The sequence below is a fragment of the Pygoscelis adeliae genome, unplaced genomic scaffold, assembly GCF_000699105.1.
Source record: "Pygoscelis adeliae isolate BGI_AS28 unplaced genomic scaffold, ASM69910v1 Scaffold72, whole genome shotgun sequence".
NCBI classification, from domain to species: Eukaryota; Metazoa; Chordata; class Aves; order Sphenisciformes; family Spheniscidae; genus Pygoscelis; species Pygoscelis adeliae.
The window spans coordinates 2833080-2850389 of NW_008824286.1; the positions used below are offsets into that span (position 1 = coordinate 2833080).

General features: G+C 52.1%; 1 protein-coding gene across 1 annotated transcript in view; it reads right to left on the reverse strand.

Moving 5' to 3' along the window:
- Window positions 1-2410: 2410 nt before the first annotated feature.
- Window positions 2411-17310, reverse strand: part of MYBL2 (v-myb avian myeloblastosis viral oncogene homolog-like 2) — a 16883-nt gene continuing 1983 nt past the window's right edge. Inside the window, exons 2-14 of the mRNA XM_009318692.1 lie at window positions 16773-16866; window positions 15540-15611; window positions 15069-15161; window positions 13055-13275; window positions 12738-12894; window positions 11699-11968; window positions 10032-10421; window positions 8245-8384; window positions 7103-7202; window positions 6337-6450; window positions 5662-5778; window positions 5285-5431; window positions 2411-3114 (exon numbers count right to left, since the gene is read on the reverse strand). Of these exons, the coding sequence (XP_009316967.1) occupies window positions 2986-3114; window positions 5285-5431; window positions 5662-5778; window positions 6337-6450; window positions 7103-7202; window positions 8245-8384; window positions 10032-10421; window positions 11699-11968; window positions 12738-12894; window positions 13055-13275; window positions 15069-15161; window positions 15540-15611; window positions 16773-16866 (2044 nt within the window). The 3' untranslated portion in view covers window positions 2411-2985. The remainder of the gene's footprint in view (window positions 3115-5284; window positions 5432-5661; window positions 5779-6336; window positions 6451-7102; window positions 7203-8244; window positions 8385-10031; window positions 10422-11698; window positions 11969-12737; window positions 12895-13054; window positions 13276-15068; window positions 15162-15539; window positions 15612-16772; window positions 16867-17310) is intronic.

Consider the following 17310-nt stretch of genomic DNA (forward strand, 5'->3'; position numbering starts at 1 on the left):
TAGCTGTGAAAACAAGATAAAAAGGCTGTGAAATCCCTCCAACAGGAACAAGCCCGGCAGCCGAGAGCCCTTTGAGGGACACGCAGCGGCTCCCGCGCTGCCGGCTCCGGAGCTTCATGGGCTCAGCACCGCTCTGCCCGATTGCTGCCCACCCAGGCACCACCCAGCTCCATCTGGAAGGAGGCCAGCCAATAGAAAATCCTAGGTCTCCTCTTTTTTTCCTTACCCCGATATTTTTGCCCTCCCCAGCTTTTTCAGAGCTTTTCCCAGCTAGAAGCAACATCCCACTTTCAGCCTGGGCACTGCTGTGACCCCGGGAGCTCCAGCTCTGCTATTGCCCTCTCGTCCCTGCTAAAATCAATCCTTTTTCCATGTCCGGATTCAAACAAGGGGTCATCTGCTCTGTTGAGGAATGCAAAATACCAAAAGCAAATACAAAGTTTAAAACAAAGCAGCAACCCAGGGTTTCTGCAGCTTTCCAGCCAGCTGGGCCACAGGAGAGGATTCCTCTCCCGCACGGCAGAGGCACCACAGCTCCAGCCTCTTTCGTCCTGGTCTTTCATTTAAAGCTAAATTACATTTCCAGGTTTCTTTTTGTGAATGAGGGTTGTGCAGCCTGAGAGGGCTGGGTTACTGCAGAGGGTTCAAAGGGACGACGGCCAGGGGACAGACAGGGACACAGAGCCCCGGACCGAGAGGGGTCTCCAGCAAAACCTCCGCCGGGGCTCTCCAGCTCCAGCCCAGTGCTGCCCGGCTGGGCCCAGGGACTCCACAGCCAGCGAGAAGTTCAACCTATATGAGGTTTTAATGGAAATAAAGCAGAGCATCTGAATTACCAGAAAAACGAAGCAAGTGGGGCCTTTTTTCCCCCACCTGCAGAGCAGCACCTATTCCTGAGCACCAGGACAGCCAAGCCAGGCTGGTAACATCCACACCAGGAGCAGCTCTGTTTTCCAATTAAAAGCTAATTGTCTTTTCACTCATTAACCGTACCAGGCCTTGATTGTTTTCCTCAGTATTTTTCTGCCCCTCAATCTTTCTTAATAAGCACTCTGCAATGCAGGACACCCAGCGCTATCTGGATTTACAGCATTAGAGCAGCAGTTAATACTTCTCAGCCTCATAATCCTTTAATTTAGGGGCAGGTCCCAAACACGCACCGGGCTCACGCACGGATTTATTCTCCAGCAGACCCTGCCTGCTCAGGACTCCCAGCTCATGTGGGCTCCGGGGAGGAAGCACAATTCTGGGCTTGGTTTTGTAAAGTCACCCAGCGCAGGAAAGGCCAAGGACGAGCCCGCTAAAGCCCAACCAGAAGGGATTTTTCTTAAAATAACAACAGAATGGAAGCAGCTGAAGCCAGGCTTTCAGACAAGTGGTCCCAGCCGTCTTTCCAAAGCAAACATTGCAGCACTGAGAAACAGAAATAAAAATGACTTCATGGATTTACTTTGGCCCTGAGCTTGTAGAATTGAAAAATGAGCTGGGTTTCTGAAACTCCCTCATTTCCCAGGATCCAAGGTTTTATTAACAAGTTTGTCAGTAAGGTTTTGGGGTTGTTTTTTTTTTAACTTTATTTCCAGTGTAAGCCACAACCTGAAGCAAGATTTATATAGCTCTGCTGTTTTTCCACCCTGCAAAGGGACTGGGGACAGCGACCCCGTTAAGAGGCACAGGGGTGAACGGACCCCTCTCCCCGCATCTTTGCAGTGCTGCCACCCCCAGCCAGAGGCAGATCTGCCTCGATGGCTTTGGTGGCTTACAGAGGGTGGCACATCGCACTGCAGCCCCAAACGGGGCTCACCCGAAGAGCTGTTCACGTGCTGGTCTAACCGGCAAGTTGCTCTTCAGCATTTCCAGCACGCTTCCAATTGCAAACAGTTAACATACTGCTACTATCACCGCATTCCAACCTTGGCTACATCGAAACAGCACACCATATTGCACTGAAAGAGCAATGTGCATTCAGCACACTTACTGCACTGAAAGAGCAACACGGACACAGCTTTGGCCTCCAAAGGAAGGAGGACACAAGAGGCTCTGCTGCATCACCCACTCCTGGCGCTGTTCTCCTGCCCACAGCTTTCTGCAGCCTCTATCCACTCCTGCAGCTTTGCAGAGATCCTGGTCACGCTAAGCTCAAACACACTGTAGCACCTTCCCATAAAGTAACCAAAACTGTTCCTAAATAGCCGATTAAACTACTGAGAGCAAGGGGGAAAACATCTCTAGCCACCCAGAGGCTAACATGAATTCGACAATTTGCCAGGAAAGAAAAGATCCCACATGAAAGCCAGTGCTTTGCGCTGCCTCCCCCTGAGCGTTGTGGGGCCCCAGGCAGAGTCAGAGTCCAAGCGACAGGGTGATGTTAGCACCATCATTTATTCGAAGTGGGAGCACAGCCCTGGGGAGAGGCACCCGCCGCTCCCCTTCTGCAGCGCGGCAGTACAAAGCAGCCCCACAGGGAGCAAGAGGCCGACTCCGAACACGCGTCACCCCAAAGCACTTCTCCCACAAGTGCGCAACACCCTCCCTCCTCCTAGAGTGAGGGGAGACCACTCCATTACCCGGGGAAAGCCGGAGGGGAGTTGCAAGACGTGCAGGAACCTTTGCAAAAGCCGTTCCCGAGGTACCAGAGCAGCCAGCATGAAATCCAGGCAGGCTGCAAGGCTGGTCTCCACCGCCCACTGCACATGCTGCTCCAAGGTGGAACACGGCTGCGTGCTTCTACTTTCGCAGAACCCAGGTCTTGCAGAGAGAGGTCTTGCTGTTAGCTCTCCACCCTCCCTTGTTTGCCTTTCCATAATGATCCCAAAACTTGCATTCCACGCAGTAGCCAGCAGTTAGCCCAATTTATTACAATATAGATCTACCTGGGAACAGAAGGAAAGAAATCCACTCCCACACACTACGGCCTGGCAGAAGATATTGTTTCCTGTGGTTCCCCCCTCCCCTTGTTAAAAAAAAAAAAGGCAGAACAATCCTTCATGATAAGATTAAGGTCCTTGACGTGTGACTCTGTTTCAACATCCCCAAAAACTGTCGAGCTTTCTCCTGCATGAAGAGTTGGTCTCGGGTTCCACCACAGGCCACCGCTTTCCAAGCCCTGGTCATCTACAGAAGGAAAAGAAAGCATGCGTACAACACAATTACGGGAGAGGACAAACACAGTGTTGACATCCTGTTTTAAAATACTGCAAAAATAAACTAACAGCTATCTGCTACCCAAGGGAAATAAAACCTCCCACTTACGAGCACCCATCACGCAACCAGAAGGAACTTGCACACCACCAGTTACTCGTCACAGCCAAGACGGTCATTTCTAGCAAAGGGAGGTTATGTTCAGCAGTTTCCCAGGCGAGTGCTCAATTTCAGGACTACGCATGTGCCCTTTCAGGGCTTTCCCTCACTTGACTTGAGACAAAAACCCCAAAGCACAAACCCACAAAGGCTCCTTGTGCTGAAGAAAGTCCAGAAGGATGGAAGGAATTCAAGAACAGCTTTGGGGTTTATTCCAACTGGTTCAATTCCTACACGAGCTGCATAGCCCCAGGTCTAGATTGGTCAAAGACCATCCTTAACAGCAATTTGGTGCCTGTAGTTTCAGCAGGGCCCTGCAGCACACAGGAAGAGCCGCAAATCAGGTGCGCTTCAGTCACTGCACGCAGAAAGGGCACCCGTGAGGTGTTTTTGCACCCCAGGAAAACCCGAGAATCCTCCGATAAAGGCAGCCAAGAGATACGCAATGCCCTGAACTGGAAATACCTGTTTACGTGCACTGCAAAGAACCAGAGCTCGAGCTTCAGCGTTTGCTTACAGTACCAACACCTCATGCAGCCACAGCATGGCTTTGGGGCTGATTTAGGTTCAGCCCACAGCTAGGTGAGCTTCCTTAATAAGTAACTGCCACTGCTAGCAACACCAGTCTGGTACAATAAGTCCCAAGAGACCAGCAACACCGCAGACAGCTCTGCTGTCTTTGGGCAATAGGATTTCACTGCACACCTGTACTCTGTCACCACACGAGCTGCCTTACTGTCACCTTCAAGTCACTCCCAAAGCTTTATTTATATGGATCTATTAGCTCTCAGAGCAATACGACCCTGCCTAGGACAGGAGGAGGAATGGAAGTGTTTAAGTAGGGTTTATTTTGAGAAGGGGAAGGAATTACTCTGGCTGAGTACTTATTTATCAGGAGAAAAAGCTTTCACAACAGACAGCTCTAATCCAGGGACAGCTGCAACGCTCCTCGCTGCAGCGTTTAGTGAAGACTGAGCCAAGGCTGCTCAGTGAAGACACTGTACCTGGACTCTTCCTGGGATCTGATAACACCCCCACACTAGCCCCCAGTTGCAGTTTCACCCCCTGCCAAGGACAGCATGTATTTCCATCCTCGTTCAAGCTACCAGAACACTCCCGTGACTTGGTCCAAGCAAGTATCTGCAAAATCATGGTACAAATCCCCTTCTCTAAGCCACATTGCCTTACAAAGCAGGGATACCCCTCTACTAGTGCACTCTGCCTGCAAACATACCAAATGGCAAAGATTTTAAGGAGAGAACAAGAAACCATTTATGCCCGAGTGCATTTGTAGTCTACTGTGACTCCAGCACAGCCCACTGTGCTCCACAGTGTGGAGCTGAGGAACAGGGTAGCTCTAACACCACCAACCTCAGCACAAGCTACAGCAGTGGTACACTGTCAACTGGAGCTCTGTACTGCCACGGGTTCAGGTAAACAGCAGGATAAAGCCAGCCTATGCTGCCTATGGCACACAGCCTTCATCACAACCTAGAAACACCCTAAAAATCACAGAGATGGGAAATACCTTTTTGCTTGGCATTTATACAGCACTTCACAGACTTTCTATGCACGGAGAAGCAAAAAAGATGACCCTACTGTTGCCCACTCAAGGAGTGCTCGCTGGAAAAAAGTTTACTTCACTCCTGGGTCAATCCTCTAAATTCTCTGATGGATTGGGACAGGATGTGGATTCCCATGAGGAAATCCGGGGCCAAACAAGCAGGCCACAGCTCTGATCAACCATGGGGCTTTGAGCCCCAGCAGCAGGGCAGGTTTGCAAAGAGACAGGAGGAAGCTGTAGCGTGACACTGCTGGCTCAGCATGTCCAAACCTGGGTGCAAAGCCAGTCCTGACAGCATATGGATGCCTGTGCAGGAGTGCAGAGAGCTTTGTCCCCTCGCTCCTCCTCCCGAGGAGGGACCAGGGCTGCCCTACCACCAGCTAGCCTCCTCACTGGGAGGCCAGTAGCTGCAGGGCTTACTGGTGCTGGTGGTCTGAAATGGCTCGGCATTTTCCTGTAAGACATTTTCTCTGGCTGAACTTGCACGAAGGCTCTGTTGAGCAAACCACTGTCATTCTTCCTGCTCGAGGAGGAAAGGTTCAGGGACCTCGACAGGAAATTCACAGGCTGCAAAGGGGAAAAAAAAAGAAAAGTATAAGGAAACAAGTTGATTTGCCCTAACAGTGCTGATACCTGGCCTGGCCAGAAGGCCAGCTAACAAATCCAGCCCTTCATCCACATTCACGTGTACTGTTCAAAGGCAGCTGCAGGTGGCAAAGCTCCCACCACTGCTTTGCACAGGGCTTCTTCGGAGCAGAAGCCAGCTCTACCCCTGCTCTGAGCACAGTACCCCTCACCTGGGCTCTTTTGAAACAGACAGTCTTGGGGAGGACAGGCGTATTTTGCGTCGTATCTTCATCTACTATATCCAGGGCCAGAGACTTCCGGACCTTCTTGATGGGACTCCTGCGCAACTGGGATCACAGAAAAACAAGTGTTGGCATGAATCATCCCAGTGAACTCCCACCCTGAGGGCCCGGGGTGCACACCAAGCCCACATCACCCCAGTCTGCACTGCACCAGCACCTCAGGCAGAAGGCGTGCAGCAGCCTTCCCCACCACAGGGCACAGCAGCTTCCAGTGCTCTCCTCCTGGCACCAAGAGCCACTGATTTAGAAGAGGAAGCTCCTTTCAGTAGGAAAGGAAAGCCACCAGGGCAACTGAGCCAAGAGACTTTGCATACCAGCCCACTGCCTTCTGGGAGCCCAACTTGCCACAGATGCTCCAAGTATGCCATGGGTCTCTCCTGTAGGTTAGGGACACGGCATCTCCTAATATGCCCTGAGTTCAGCATAAACCAGGACACAGCTGGCCGTATTTTAAGCAGTCCTTAACCTCTTGCTGATTAAAAGGCAGCAGCCACAGGCCAAAAACTTTTTAGCATCAACAGCAGGATGAACAAAACCAGCCAAAACACCCCTCAACAGCACAGGGCAGCTCAGCAGCAGGTACTGGATGCAAAATCAGCTCACCCCTTGTTTCCTCTTCTGTTTCTCAGGCTTCACATCATCCTCTATGATAAGCTCGATGCCAGCTTCACTTCGGAGCACCTCTTTCAAGTCTTCTTCCAGGTGAGGAGTCTGGGGCTGGTGTGAAAAGGCAGAGAACAAGCACAAGACAGTAAAAATCTGTATGCTGGGCAGACTCACGAGTATTTCCCTCAAGGGATAATGAGGTCAGGGGAGCCCACGGTGGGAGGACAAACACAAAGACGACTTATTTACTTCCCAGCTGGAAAAGATGTGACAAGATTTCTGCTAGCCTGACAGATTTACAGGATCTCCAGGCATGAGAAACTCTTATCAGCTGAACCCCAAATGCGCCATCGAGAGACCAGTATGCACAGAAGGCCTGGGATACTGGAAACTGCCATCCCCACAACACCCGCACTAAGAGACCCAGTAAAAAAAAAGGAATGCCTAGGTAGATCGTTCCCCTGCTTTTCCTCAAGGTCATCAGTAGCCAAGCACTGCAGCCTGATTCAAGCACAGTTTTTGGCATTTTTAGCTGGTTTACAGAGGAGCTAAAAGTCCTCTGGCTACCTACCATGGCATGTTCGCCATGACAAGGTCCCCTTCATCCCTCCCATCTCAGCCTGGCACTACCAAACTGTAACTTATGGCACAGATAAAGGCTCGCTCACAGCTCCACTGCAACCTACCCCACGTCCTGTTTTCGGCCTGTTTGTATTCATGACATTTCTGCCATCAGCAAACGACAGACCTGCCCAATACTTACCAGAGGCCTAATTGGTCCATATTTCTCCAGGGCATTTTTGAAAGGTGTGGGGGTGTGAGGAGTGTTGTCCACCACATACTTCTGATCTGGTGTGACAAACCTGGCAGCAGAGAGTGGGAAAGATGAAGAATCAGACATGCTGTAACCCACACAAAGTAACCCCCATCCTCCTGAGCCCTCTCGTTACATGAGCCACCTGCAGAGTCTCACGTGGTGGCAGCAGAAGCCACCTGCCTGGCTGGACTGCTCCTGGGGTGCAAGCAGGGCAAACGGGCAAAGAGGAGCCTTTAGCAGGGAAAACATCTTTCAGACATGCCAGCTATGCTGCTCCACCCTGCCAGCTGCCAAGCACCCTCGTCAGAAAGCAGTACAGCACCTCCAACACAGGCCACATGCAGCTCTGCAGGCCAGCCCTACTCTGCAATGCTTCTGCTGGCGGATCTGCTCAGGCCCAGCCTGGACTTTGCAACAGTCACAGCTGGACCAGCCGAAGTCCTAGGTGCAAATACGCTTAGAACAGCCAAGCCAGCTCGCATCGCCAGGATGGGGGAGCTGCTCTGGACCATGCCAACAACAGAGCGGTTTTGCTAGCGCAGCCAGTACCCCCAAACACTGTGCTGCTTCAGTGCAGCGACAGGTCTGCCAGCAAAACACCCCCTGTGCAGACCAACCCTGCAGATCACCTGCCTGGTACAGTGCCTTGGGTAATCATCGCCCTGGACTGCCCATCAGGACAGGCAAAGCAGAGGGTGGAAATCTAAGGGACGGATCTGAACAGCTCTTGCTGAGAAAATCAAATCCCTTCCCTGCTGGCACAGGGCTCACAGCACAGCAACGTTTCCCAAAGACATGCACGGAAGGCAACAGCCCACCCAGCAGCTGAGCACAACAGTGGTCACTTGGCTGCAGCCCCAATCAGATGGGACACTTGTTCCCTGCAGCTCAGAGAGGAGCTGTCTTTGGGGGGAAAACACCAATTTAAGGAAATTCCCACCCTGCCCTGCCCTGCCCCGCCCCTCTCTCAGTAGCACCAGTACAAGTACTGGGGGAGCTATATTTGAATTGGACCAGACTCCTGCATGGAAAAGGGCACTGCTCAGATGGGCATGGGGGAGGAGGAGGAGGAGGAGGAAAGGACTTACGCTGAGTTCTTCTGGAGCAGAGGGGTCTTGTCCCTGTGCAAAGGAGTGGTGACAATCACCTTCTGACTGCATACAGGCGTGGAGGTCAGTGACGGGTTCTCCAGTTCTAGTGTATCCTGTTTGGTCCAAAAGTTTAAGAACTGCGGAGCACAGGAAAGAAAGAAAGAGAAGAGACTCAGTCTCAAGCATCCCAGCATAGTATCACAAGTCATTGCTTTTTCATAAATAGGGGGGAAAACCTGAAGTAGGGACAATACTCCCATAGTGAGTGGCACAAGAGGGATCTGTCCCAGTATAAACCAGGATGACTCTTACAGACTCATACAGTCCTGTACATGGACACACACATGAAAGTTGCCAGGAGGTGCCTCACACCCATAAAGATTATTCACTTCCCATAACGGATGAGTTGATATGACTACAAGCAGCTACAGGGTGAGAGAGAAGTCCCTCCTTGCACTGCTCCAGATAAGGCCAAGCAAAATGGTGAAGGAGGGGTAATGCCAGCCCACCAAAGGTCTATTCTGACCTCAGGCTGGTAAACGTGAGGGAAGTCCAGGTAACACAACAGCGTACAAGTTAGCAGATTTTGCACTGAGCTGTCTTCAACCTGAACTGTGAGAACACCACAAACAATCTCATCTCTGCTGGGATTTTACTTCACGACAGCTAGTAAGTTACAACTTTACTCCCATAAGGAACAAGGTTTGTACCCAAGAAACTATCGGGAGAGAAGGGCTGTGTGTGTTACATTCACTGATGCTTGAAGCTCAGCCTGAGAGGCAGGACATGCGTTTGCCTTCTCAGATTCACTCCAGGCCTGCCAGCCTTTCACACTCTGCAGAGCTGCACATTTCAGGTCCTGCTCTGACTTCCCAGTTCTTGCTGGCCTTGCATTTGAGGTCCACCTGAACCTGGGTGTCAGACTGTCCTGTGGTGCTCTCCCATGTGCCACCCAGGGCTGCAGAGACAGCAGAAATAGAGGACTGGAAGGCAGGGATAGACAGGGTCTGAACACCAGCACAGCTGTGGGAGCTGTGCTGGAGAACGCAGCAACGCAGCAGCCTTCATTCTCCACCACATTAATATACAAGACACCAGTGGGTTCGAACACCACAGTGCTCCAAGATGATGTATGTTGGAAACCTTGTATGCACATGTGTGTGGACACTGTAGGAGTCACAACTCAGGAAAGATCCTGAGTCCCTTTTGCAAAGACGACAAGCCAAGGAGCATTTTCCTAAGCACAGCAACTCGGAGATCTGCACAAGGCGTAATGCTGCCGAGCCTGCCTGTGTGACTTAACTGGAAACGAATAGGGAAAGGGAAAACCACTCCAGTGCTGCCACACTGCTACCCACAGCTGGGGCAGCAATGCCGTGGGGACAGAAGCATCATGCTCTCCAGCAATCCTGGAGCAGGCAGGCATGCAGATCTGCACAGTGGTGCTCCTCCCTCATAGCGGGCACGTGCGCTGCCCATCACAGGGCAGCTGGGCTTTGCCGACGCTGCAAGCGCTCCCAGAGGTGGAGACAGGCTGCTGCTCCCACAGGAAGGGCAGCGCTGAAGACAAGCAGTACCAGAACCCAGCTCTGCACCTTGTTTTAGCAAAGACACACACCTTGTGCACTGGCACTGCCTCATTCAAGGGAGGAGAAACACAAAGCTGGCAGAGCTGATGGGAATATGTGGCATTAAGGCAAGCAGATAGAGCATTAACATGCTTATTAGCTCATGACCAAGCCCAAGGAGAGGAGCACAGACTGGGCTCTGCCATTGCTCCGTACCTGAGATGGAGAGAAGGGCAGTGTCTTGACAGGGGTGCTCTTGGGCGTCATGCTGTTGCAGGAGTCAAGGAAGGAAAGGCTGGTGCTGGCAGCATTCTCCGTGACGGGGGAGAGGGAGATCTTCCTCTTCTTCTGCCTCTTCAGCACAGAGGGCGGCGTGCCAAAGCTCACCTCTGCATGCGGAGAGATGGGGATGAGCTCCCCCTTGCTGCTCTTGCTCAGGTCAGAGATGGTGTGGCCATCCAGGCGGTACTCGGTCACATTGGGCAGGGACGGCGTTGGCTTGCTGGGGGTTTGCCTCACCGGGCTGTTGCTGCTGCTGCTGCTGCCACCGGCAGAAGGTTCCTCAGGCAGGTCAAACTGGGTCAGATCACACCACCCATCTGGGTCCTGCACGCAAGGGAAACCATCAGAAGCAGCCCAGGAAGGAAAGCTGAGCAGCCAACTGGTGCAGATGCAGAGATGAACTGGGAGGTGAAATAAGTGGGTGTGCGAGATTGCACCAGCTTTTGCAAGGAGCCTAGCTAGAGGAGAGCTCAAGCCCTCCTCCCCTCTGCTGCCAGCACAGCTGAGAACCAGACCAGGGAACTGACCCAGCTGAAAGCTGCTGCTTGTGCATAGGGCAGATTTTTCTATTTTCGCAAGGTTGGTTTCCCAGTTCAGTTCACAGCACAGCTGCACAAACAGCTGCACCCCCACACAGAGGGGACAAAAAAAGCAGCTGGGGACAGCTCTGGGGACAGGGGCTGAATGAAGCGGCTGTCACCCAATACCAAGCCAGTCTTGGGCACACCAATACAGCTGGGCACAGGGCTCTGCTATAACCCGCACTGCTGGAAGCGGATTAAAAATAACCAGACCAGTTCAGAGATCAGCTGCTTCACCGCTCCACCCCACCAATACCCAAAGTACCATACAAGCAGGCCCCTAAGGACCCGCAGATGGGCCGTTAAGCCTTGGGCACAGACTCTCTGTCCTCCTATACACATGCAAAGTGAATCCTTCACAGGTAATCAGCTCATAAACCCCTCAAGCAGGCTGGGGGCTGCAGAGACATTTCCCTCTGATGGCAGCAAAGTGCTCTGTTGATTCTAGCCAGCCTCCCGCCCTAGTGTGCCTCCATCACCCTGGGGACCTCAGTGCTGCTTGACTGGCCCAAAATTACTAGTTTCAGTGAAGCTACACCTCCAATGAAAGCAAATGGTGGCCGTCATCCCAGTGTGAAGGGGTCTGTCCTGCATACTGCAAGTGGGCCTGGCCTATTCCCAGTCTGTCCTGTCCTATCCCATCCTCTAACAGGAGGGAAAGAAAAGCTCGTAAGCAGGGGCCTGAACTTTTATGAAAGGGAGAGCTGGGGACACTCTGGCTGATAAAGGAGGGCTTGGGATCAGGTTCGCCAGCATCTACAGCCTCCCACACCAGCAGAGCCCATGCACAAGGACACCCACCTAGGGGAATATCAAGGCCCAGAGCAATACTGGCAGAGCTGGAAAGGCCTAATCCAGCCCTGGAAAAGAGACGGTGGGAAGCCGCAAGCCAATGACAGACCCAGCCCTCGTCAGGATGCCCATGGTCATGAGCAAGGGGACCCAGTAAGTTCACTCAAGGGAAAAGGGTGGAGATCAGTCTCCCTACATTAGCTGGAGGAGCAAAGGTCTGTTACTTACGGATTCAATCATGTCCAGAGCTTCATTGAAGGCTGGCACAGATGTTGGGTACAAATAGTTGGCAGCTTCAACGACCCATTTGTACGGTGATGTGGCAAATGAAGAGGCATCCTCAGGCAGCGCATCATCTGGGGTCCCCTCAGCGTTATGCTCTGCCAGTTCAGCAGCTGGCAGCTCCGAGGGTAACTCCTGCACACCCGTCACTTCCTCATCACTGACATCCTCTTCCTTTATTTCAGAGATATCGACTGGCCAGTTCGGCAGGACGGTCTTTGCACAAACACCAAAGAAAGTCCAGCCATTAGTAGAAACCAAGGGAACAATGTCAAGTCCTGGGGACAAAGAGCAAGGGTCCCTGGACACATTTAGCTCCACCTGCTCTGCTACCTGCCATTCAGTTTGTTTCACATCCCCGTTCTCCCTCACTGCTCTGTCCCATACACCATCTGAGCAGGAGTCCAGGCAACATAACAAGCACAGGACTGTTTAATTAAGATTTCACTTAACAGTATCCCAGGAGAAAGCTGAATGAAGGCTGAGCAGGTAGCACTAATTCTGCATTTCCTACTTTCCAAGAGCCTGCCTTTGAAAAACTACATGCTTTCTTCAAGAAAAAAATACTTGGGTGTACTTCCCCTGCTTCCTTTTTTAGGGGAAAGGAACACAATACCTCTTCACCATGCCCCCCACGCTGTCTAGAGCGGCCTCCTTCTCCCACCAGCAACAGCACAATGGAGCCAAAAAAAAAAAAAATCTTCAGTCTCCAAGACAGACCTGATGCTGGGATTGGCAAGAGAACAGCACCAGCAGACTGCTGTCCTCCGCCTGGATAACACACTCGGGCTCACATTACACCTCCAGCTCCTGGAGAGAGAGATCTCCCAAGAGTCAGCCTCTTGGAGAAGGCTGGGGGAAGGCACAGACTGTCTATGTAGACACCAGGCTGTGGCAAAGGCGGCGTGAGATGAACAGCTCTGATATGCATTAGCAGAGCAGGGGACTGACCCAGCTGCCTGTTGCAAATGTGCTGGTGCAGTACCTGGCTCCCAGCTCTCGTTCGACTTTGGCTCTCCTTGTCATCCACCTCCACGAAAAAGTACAGTGACTTGGACTCCTTAGTTTCATTGAGGAAGCCTCCTGTGTCCACCTTGCGCTTGATGGTGGAGTTCCAGTGATTCTTCACAGCATTGTCGGTCCTGCAGAGAAAGCAGAAGGAAACAGAAATCACCGTTTACAGCAGCTTTAAAGCACGGCTAACAGCTCCTACATGCTCTCCAGCCCCATCCTGTGAGTCAAACACATGGATCTCCACAGGCCACCCAGCTGTGAAGGCAACAGTGAGCAAAGATGTCCTACCTCCCAGGCAGCAGCTTGGCAATCTCTGCCCAACGATTCCCCAGGACCTTGTGGGCCTCAAAAATGATGCGATCCTCCTCCTCCGTCCACGAGGACTTCTTCACCTCAGGGTTCAGGTGGTTATGCCAGCGTTCCCGGCACTGCTTCCCTAACCGCCCTTTCAGGTGCTTGGCTATCAGGGTCCATTGTTTGGTGCCATATTTTTTAACCAGTTCAATTACCTTTGAAGAGAGCGGGAGGGAAATAAGGAAATGGAATAAAGGAGGGGAAGGTCAATACAGTCATCTTCAGGCTTCGTTCTTCACTTCTATCAGGACCAGGTAAGGGCAGACAGAGAAAGGCTCCTTAGGAGAAAAAGCTGGAGGGATCCAGCACTGATAATCAGGTTGTACCAACACTTGTGAGAGCAATGATTCAGCCAAATTTCTGAAAGAGGCTGTTTCCATGCAGACATTTTGCGACACGGCACCTGTGAATGCAGATGACTGCTCACAGAAGATGGGGTGGAGACTGGCAGGTGCACCAAGGGCAGAGGGGCCCAGATTTAGAAACACATGCCCATTTCTGAGCAAGGGCCAAGTCCCACGTGCTCCGAGGCTCCTCTGCCCTCCCTACTACCAAGGACCTGACCGCATGACAACGGTCCCCATAAGCTCTGCACTGGTCTGCCCACTGGGACAGAGGGCCACAGCCTCTCTTTAACAGAGGGTGCTACACCCAGGACATGCCAGGGCCTGCAGCTTCATGCCCCGCTAGCACCAGGACACACAGTGAAAACTCCAAAGCAAAAACAAACAATATTCACTTAAAAGCCATCCACTTTGCCACTTCCCCTTCACCCAGGGCTTTGTCACTTCTGCCTGAGGCTCAATGCAAATGCTTCTGGGCAGGGAATCTGTTCTGAGCCCCTGCAATATGTCCATGGCACAGTCAGGATGAAACAATCTACTGCCTGCAATGTTCAGCCCGCTAAAATCTTGGAGAGGCTAAAGGGTTCTCAAAGAGCATTTCCACCCTGGTCAGCTGCGCTCACTTGAAAGGTACGGGTAGCCAGGTGATGCTCACAGTGCTCTTGGCCCATAACAAATGTCCCTACCGCAGACTCCTGACTATCAAGCACAGACAAACGGACCAAACACACCAAACTGAGGCACAGGCCAAGGAGCTGGAGTGCTTGCAAGGCAAAGCGCAACGTGCAGTGTCAGGAGAAGAAAGCTGGAGCCCAGCCTGGCCAGGATGGCAGTGGGCATCATGACTGGGTAGGCTGGCAGAGTCAGGACATGCAAAGGGAAAGGGAAAGCAGGCAGCTATTGCTCTGCTGTAGGAAGGTGGAATGACTTAATAAGCTTCCTTAGGATGTGCTTGACATAACACACAGATGGGAGACAAAAGGGACCGTAACAGCCTGTAATGTGACCAAAAGGCAAAGAAACGGGGGAGCAGAAGTGTTACAGGGAATCTGACAAACTAGGAAATTTTGCAGCAGAAAACCTTGGTAAAAGTTGGAATGAATTCCAACTTTTCTTAAGTACATCAAGATGAGGAGTTCACCTGAGCTGGCCCCTCTCAGCTCACTCTGGAATCAGCAGAGAAACAGGTTTGCAGAAGTCATGATTCACCTAGCAGACCTCAGACATCCACTTTAGGCTGTCTACTGTGGCACAGGAAATGCCACTTTTATTTTCTTTTGGGTCCAGCATGGCCAGGCCAGGTGGAGATCTGCCAGCAGGCAGATGAATTGATTCCCTTTTCTGCTCTCTCCTTTGGCACCCTACTGTAGCAGTACTGTGTGAAAGGGAGAAGGTGTTTAGCTAAAGAAGCCTAGGCCTGCTTCTGCTCATCATGACCACAGCTGCATTAGTCTGCCCAGAGCAGGTCAGAGTGCTGCTCTCATGGATATCCACCATTGGAAAGAATTACTCACAGTTTACAAAAAGACCCGGGGGTCTGACACCTCCATCCTCTCTGCAGACAGCCACAGTCCAACACTCATATCCTCTCAGCCCTGACTTACCTTTTGGTCCTCCTCTTTGGTCCAAGGGCCCTTAACCAAGTCTGGATTCAACACTCTCAGCCACCGGTACTGACACTGCTGATCACTGCGGTTCTGGGAAAAGGAATGAGAGTAGCTATGCGTTAGACCGGAGGCTCCAGAAGCCCCTATAGCAACAAGCAGTCCCCATACGCAAAGGCTGTCCCATGAAAAACCTGCAGAAGCACATGGACAATATACATACTATGACTAGGGCACTGGGCACAGAGACAGGAACCTCAACTTCTCACCCCAGCTCCAAGAGACTCGCCTTTGAAAGTCCTCTAGGGTGCCTCCCTGCCCTGAAGGAGCACTGTTTCACAGCCTGGAGCTGCAGTCACAGAACAGAGTTCCACTGTGCAAGGTGCTGCACAGACACAGAGAACCAGCGCAATGAGCACAAGCAGCAACATGCAAACACCACGATTCCCAACTGGGCAAGGGGTCACTTACAGGAAAGTGACTGGCCAGGAACTTCCAGTCATTCTGCCCGTAATGTCTTACTAACATCTTCAGCTGCTCGTCCTGCAAAGAACAAAGACATCCACTTTCATATACACTGAGGCAACACGCACCACAGGCACCCCTGGGCTGACGGCATCAAGAGAACAAACTAGACGTTTTGACCTGTCAAGGTTTTTTTGGCATTCTGCGTTCAGGGGAGGAAGGTAGCTCACACCATTCTTTAGCAGCGCTCCAGTACATGGAGCTCAACTGGAACAGACTGTTTGGTTCTGGGCTCTGTACTAGGGCGAGCTCGTACAGCGAGTACAAAACAAGAGCTCAGCTCTGTTCCAGTACAGTCTGGTTCAAACCCTGTGGCCAAGGTGACCTGCTTACCCAGCCCCAGTACACCCCTGACCAGACAGTCCATCTCCCAGCTCAGCCACTGCATTTGCCTGGCCAAGAAAGCTGACCGATCTAAGTGTATCACCACTAGCCCGATGGTCTACTGTCCTTCAGTGCTACTGGGCTCTACAGCATTTCTTTCATGAACCCTGCTATAGCCCAGGTTTGCCGACTCTTACAGCTCACAAAAAGCCTGCTATAGGCGTCCTTGCCTGTGTGCTCCGGCTGGGCAAACAGAAGCATGAAATAATTCCCTGCCCTACACAAGCCCAAGGCTTTGATCTCTGCACAAAGACCACCTTACTTGGTGTTCAGACCCCAGGGGAGACAGGACACCTTGTGGTTTTCAAACAGAACAAAGATGATGGAGGAACTGGGAGGAGGGAAGAGAATATCCCAACTAATTTCAGGTTCTCAGCCAGGATGACTAAGCCACGATCCCAACAGTCTCAATGCTCCCTGCTTTTGCTACAGAAAAGGGAGGACATTTCCACTGCGCGATTCAGCTTGCTGGAGGCCTCAGCCAACCTCTGGAACCCCTCTTTGCTCACAAGAGCGCTGCAGATGCCTCGCTCAGGGCTCACACGCTTAAACTAAAGTGGTTGGAGCTCTTGCTCTCCAGGCTACACTTCAAACTCCCCTGAGCCTCCTAGCCTCATTAAGATCTCAGCTCACATCAGCAAAACAGACACATGGTCTTCTCCAGTAGCAAGACAGCAGGAGGTGGTGTCATGGCCAGTGGGAGATGACTAAGGTGGAGGCACCCAAGCCCCAGGTGCCACGCCAGTGGCCTATCCCAAAACACCTGCTCTCAGCAAGCGCCAGGCTCTCACTCACCTCTTCTTGTGTCCACTTGACTTTGCACCTGCCGTCCCGCTGCTCCGGCACATCCGAGTCGGTATCCTGGTAATGCAGCTCATCCTGATCCTCACTGGAGATGAATAAAAAAAGATTGTAATTTCCACCTCCGATAAAAACGCAGCAGAGGGAGCAACCTGCACCGTGCAGAGCAGAGCTCCAGATCTACTCTCTTCCAGCACCGAACCCTGACACCTCACAGGCATTCACTCAGACACCCCAGGTTTAAATGGGTCCCTTGGCTTTGGACTCCCGGTGCATACTAGCAATTCTGATGCTGCCAAGAGCAGGGGAAGGAGCATTTGGCTTGATGTTGGTTCCCTTCTGTCCCTCTGGGAGGACTTTGTGTCTAGGGACTGGCACCATTTCCCCTCTTTACAGCTCAGCAGTCTCCCGGATTGCCGGAGTAAAGAGGAGGGACGCGAGCAGCGGCCAAAGCCAGCCAGCGCCGGGGGAGCGGCCCCAAAGGGCTCTGCACATCGCCCACCCGGACCCCCCAGGCCCGCCCTGTCACCCC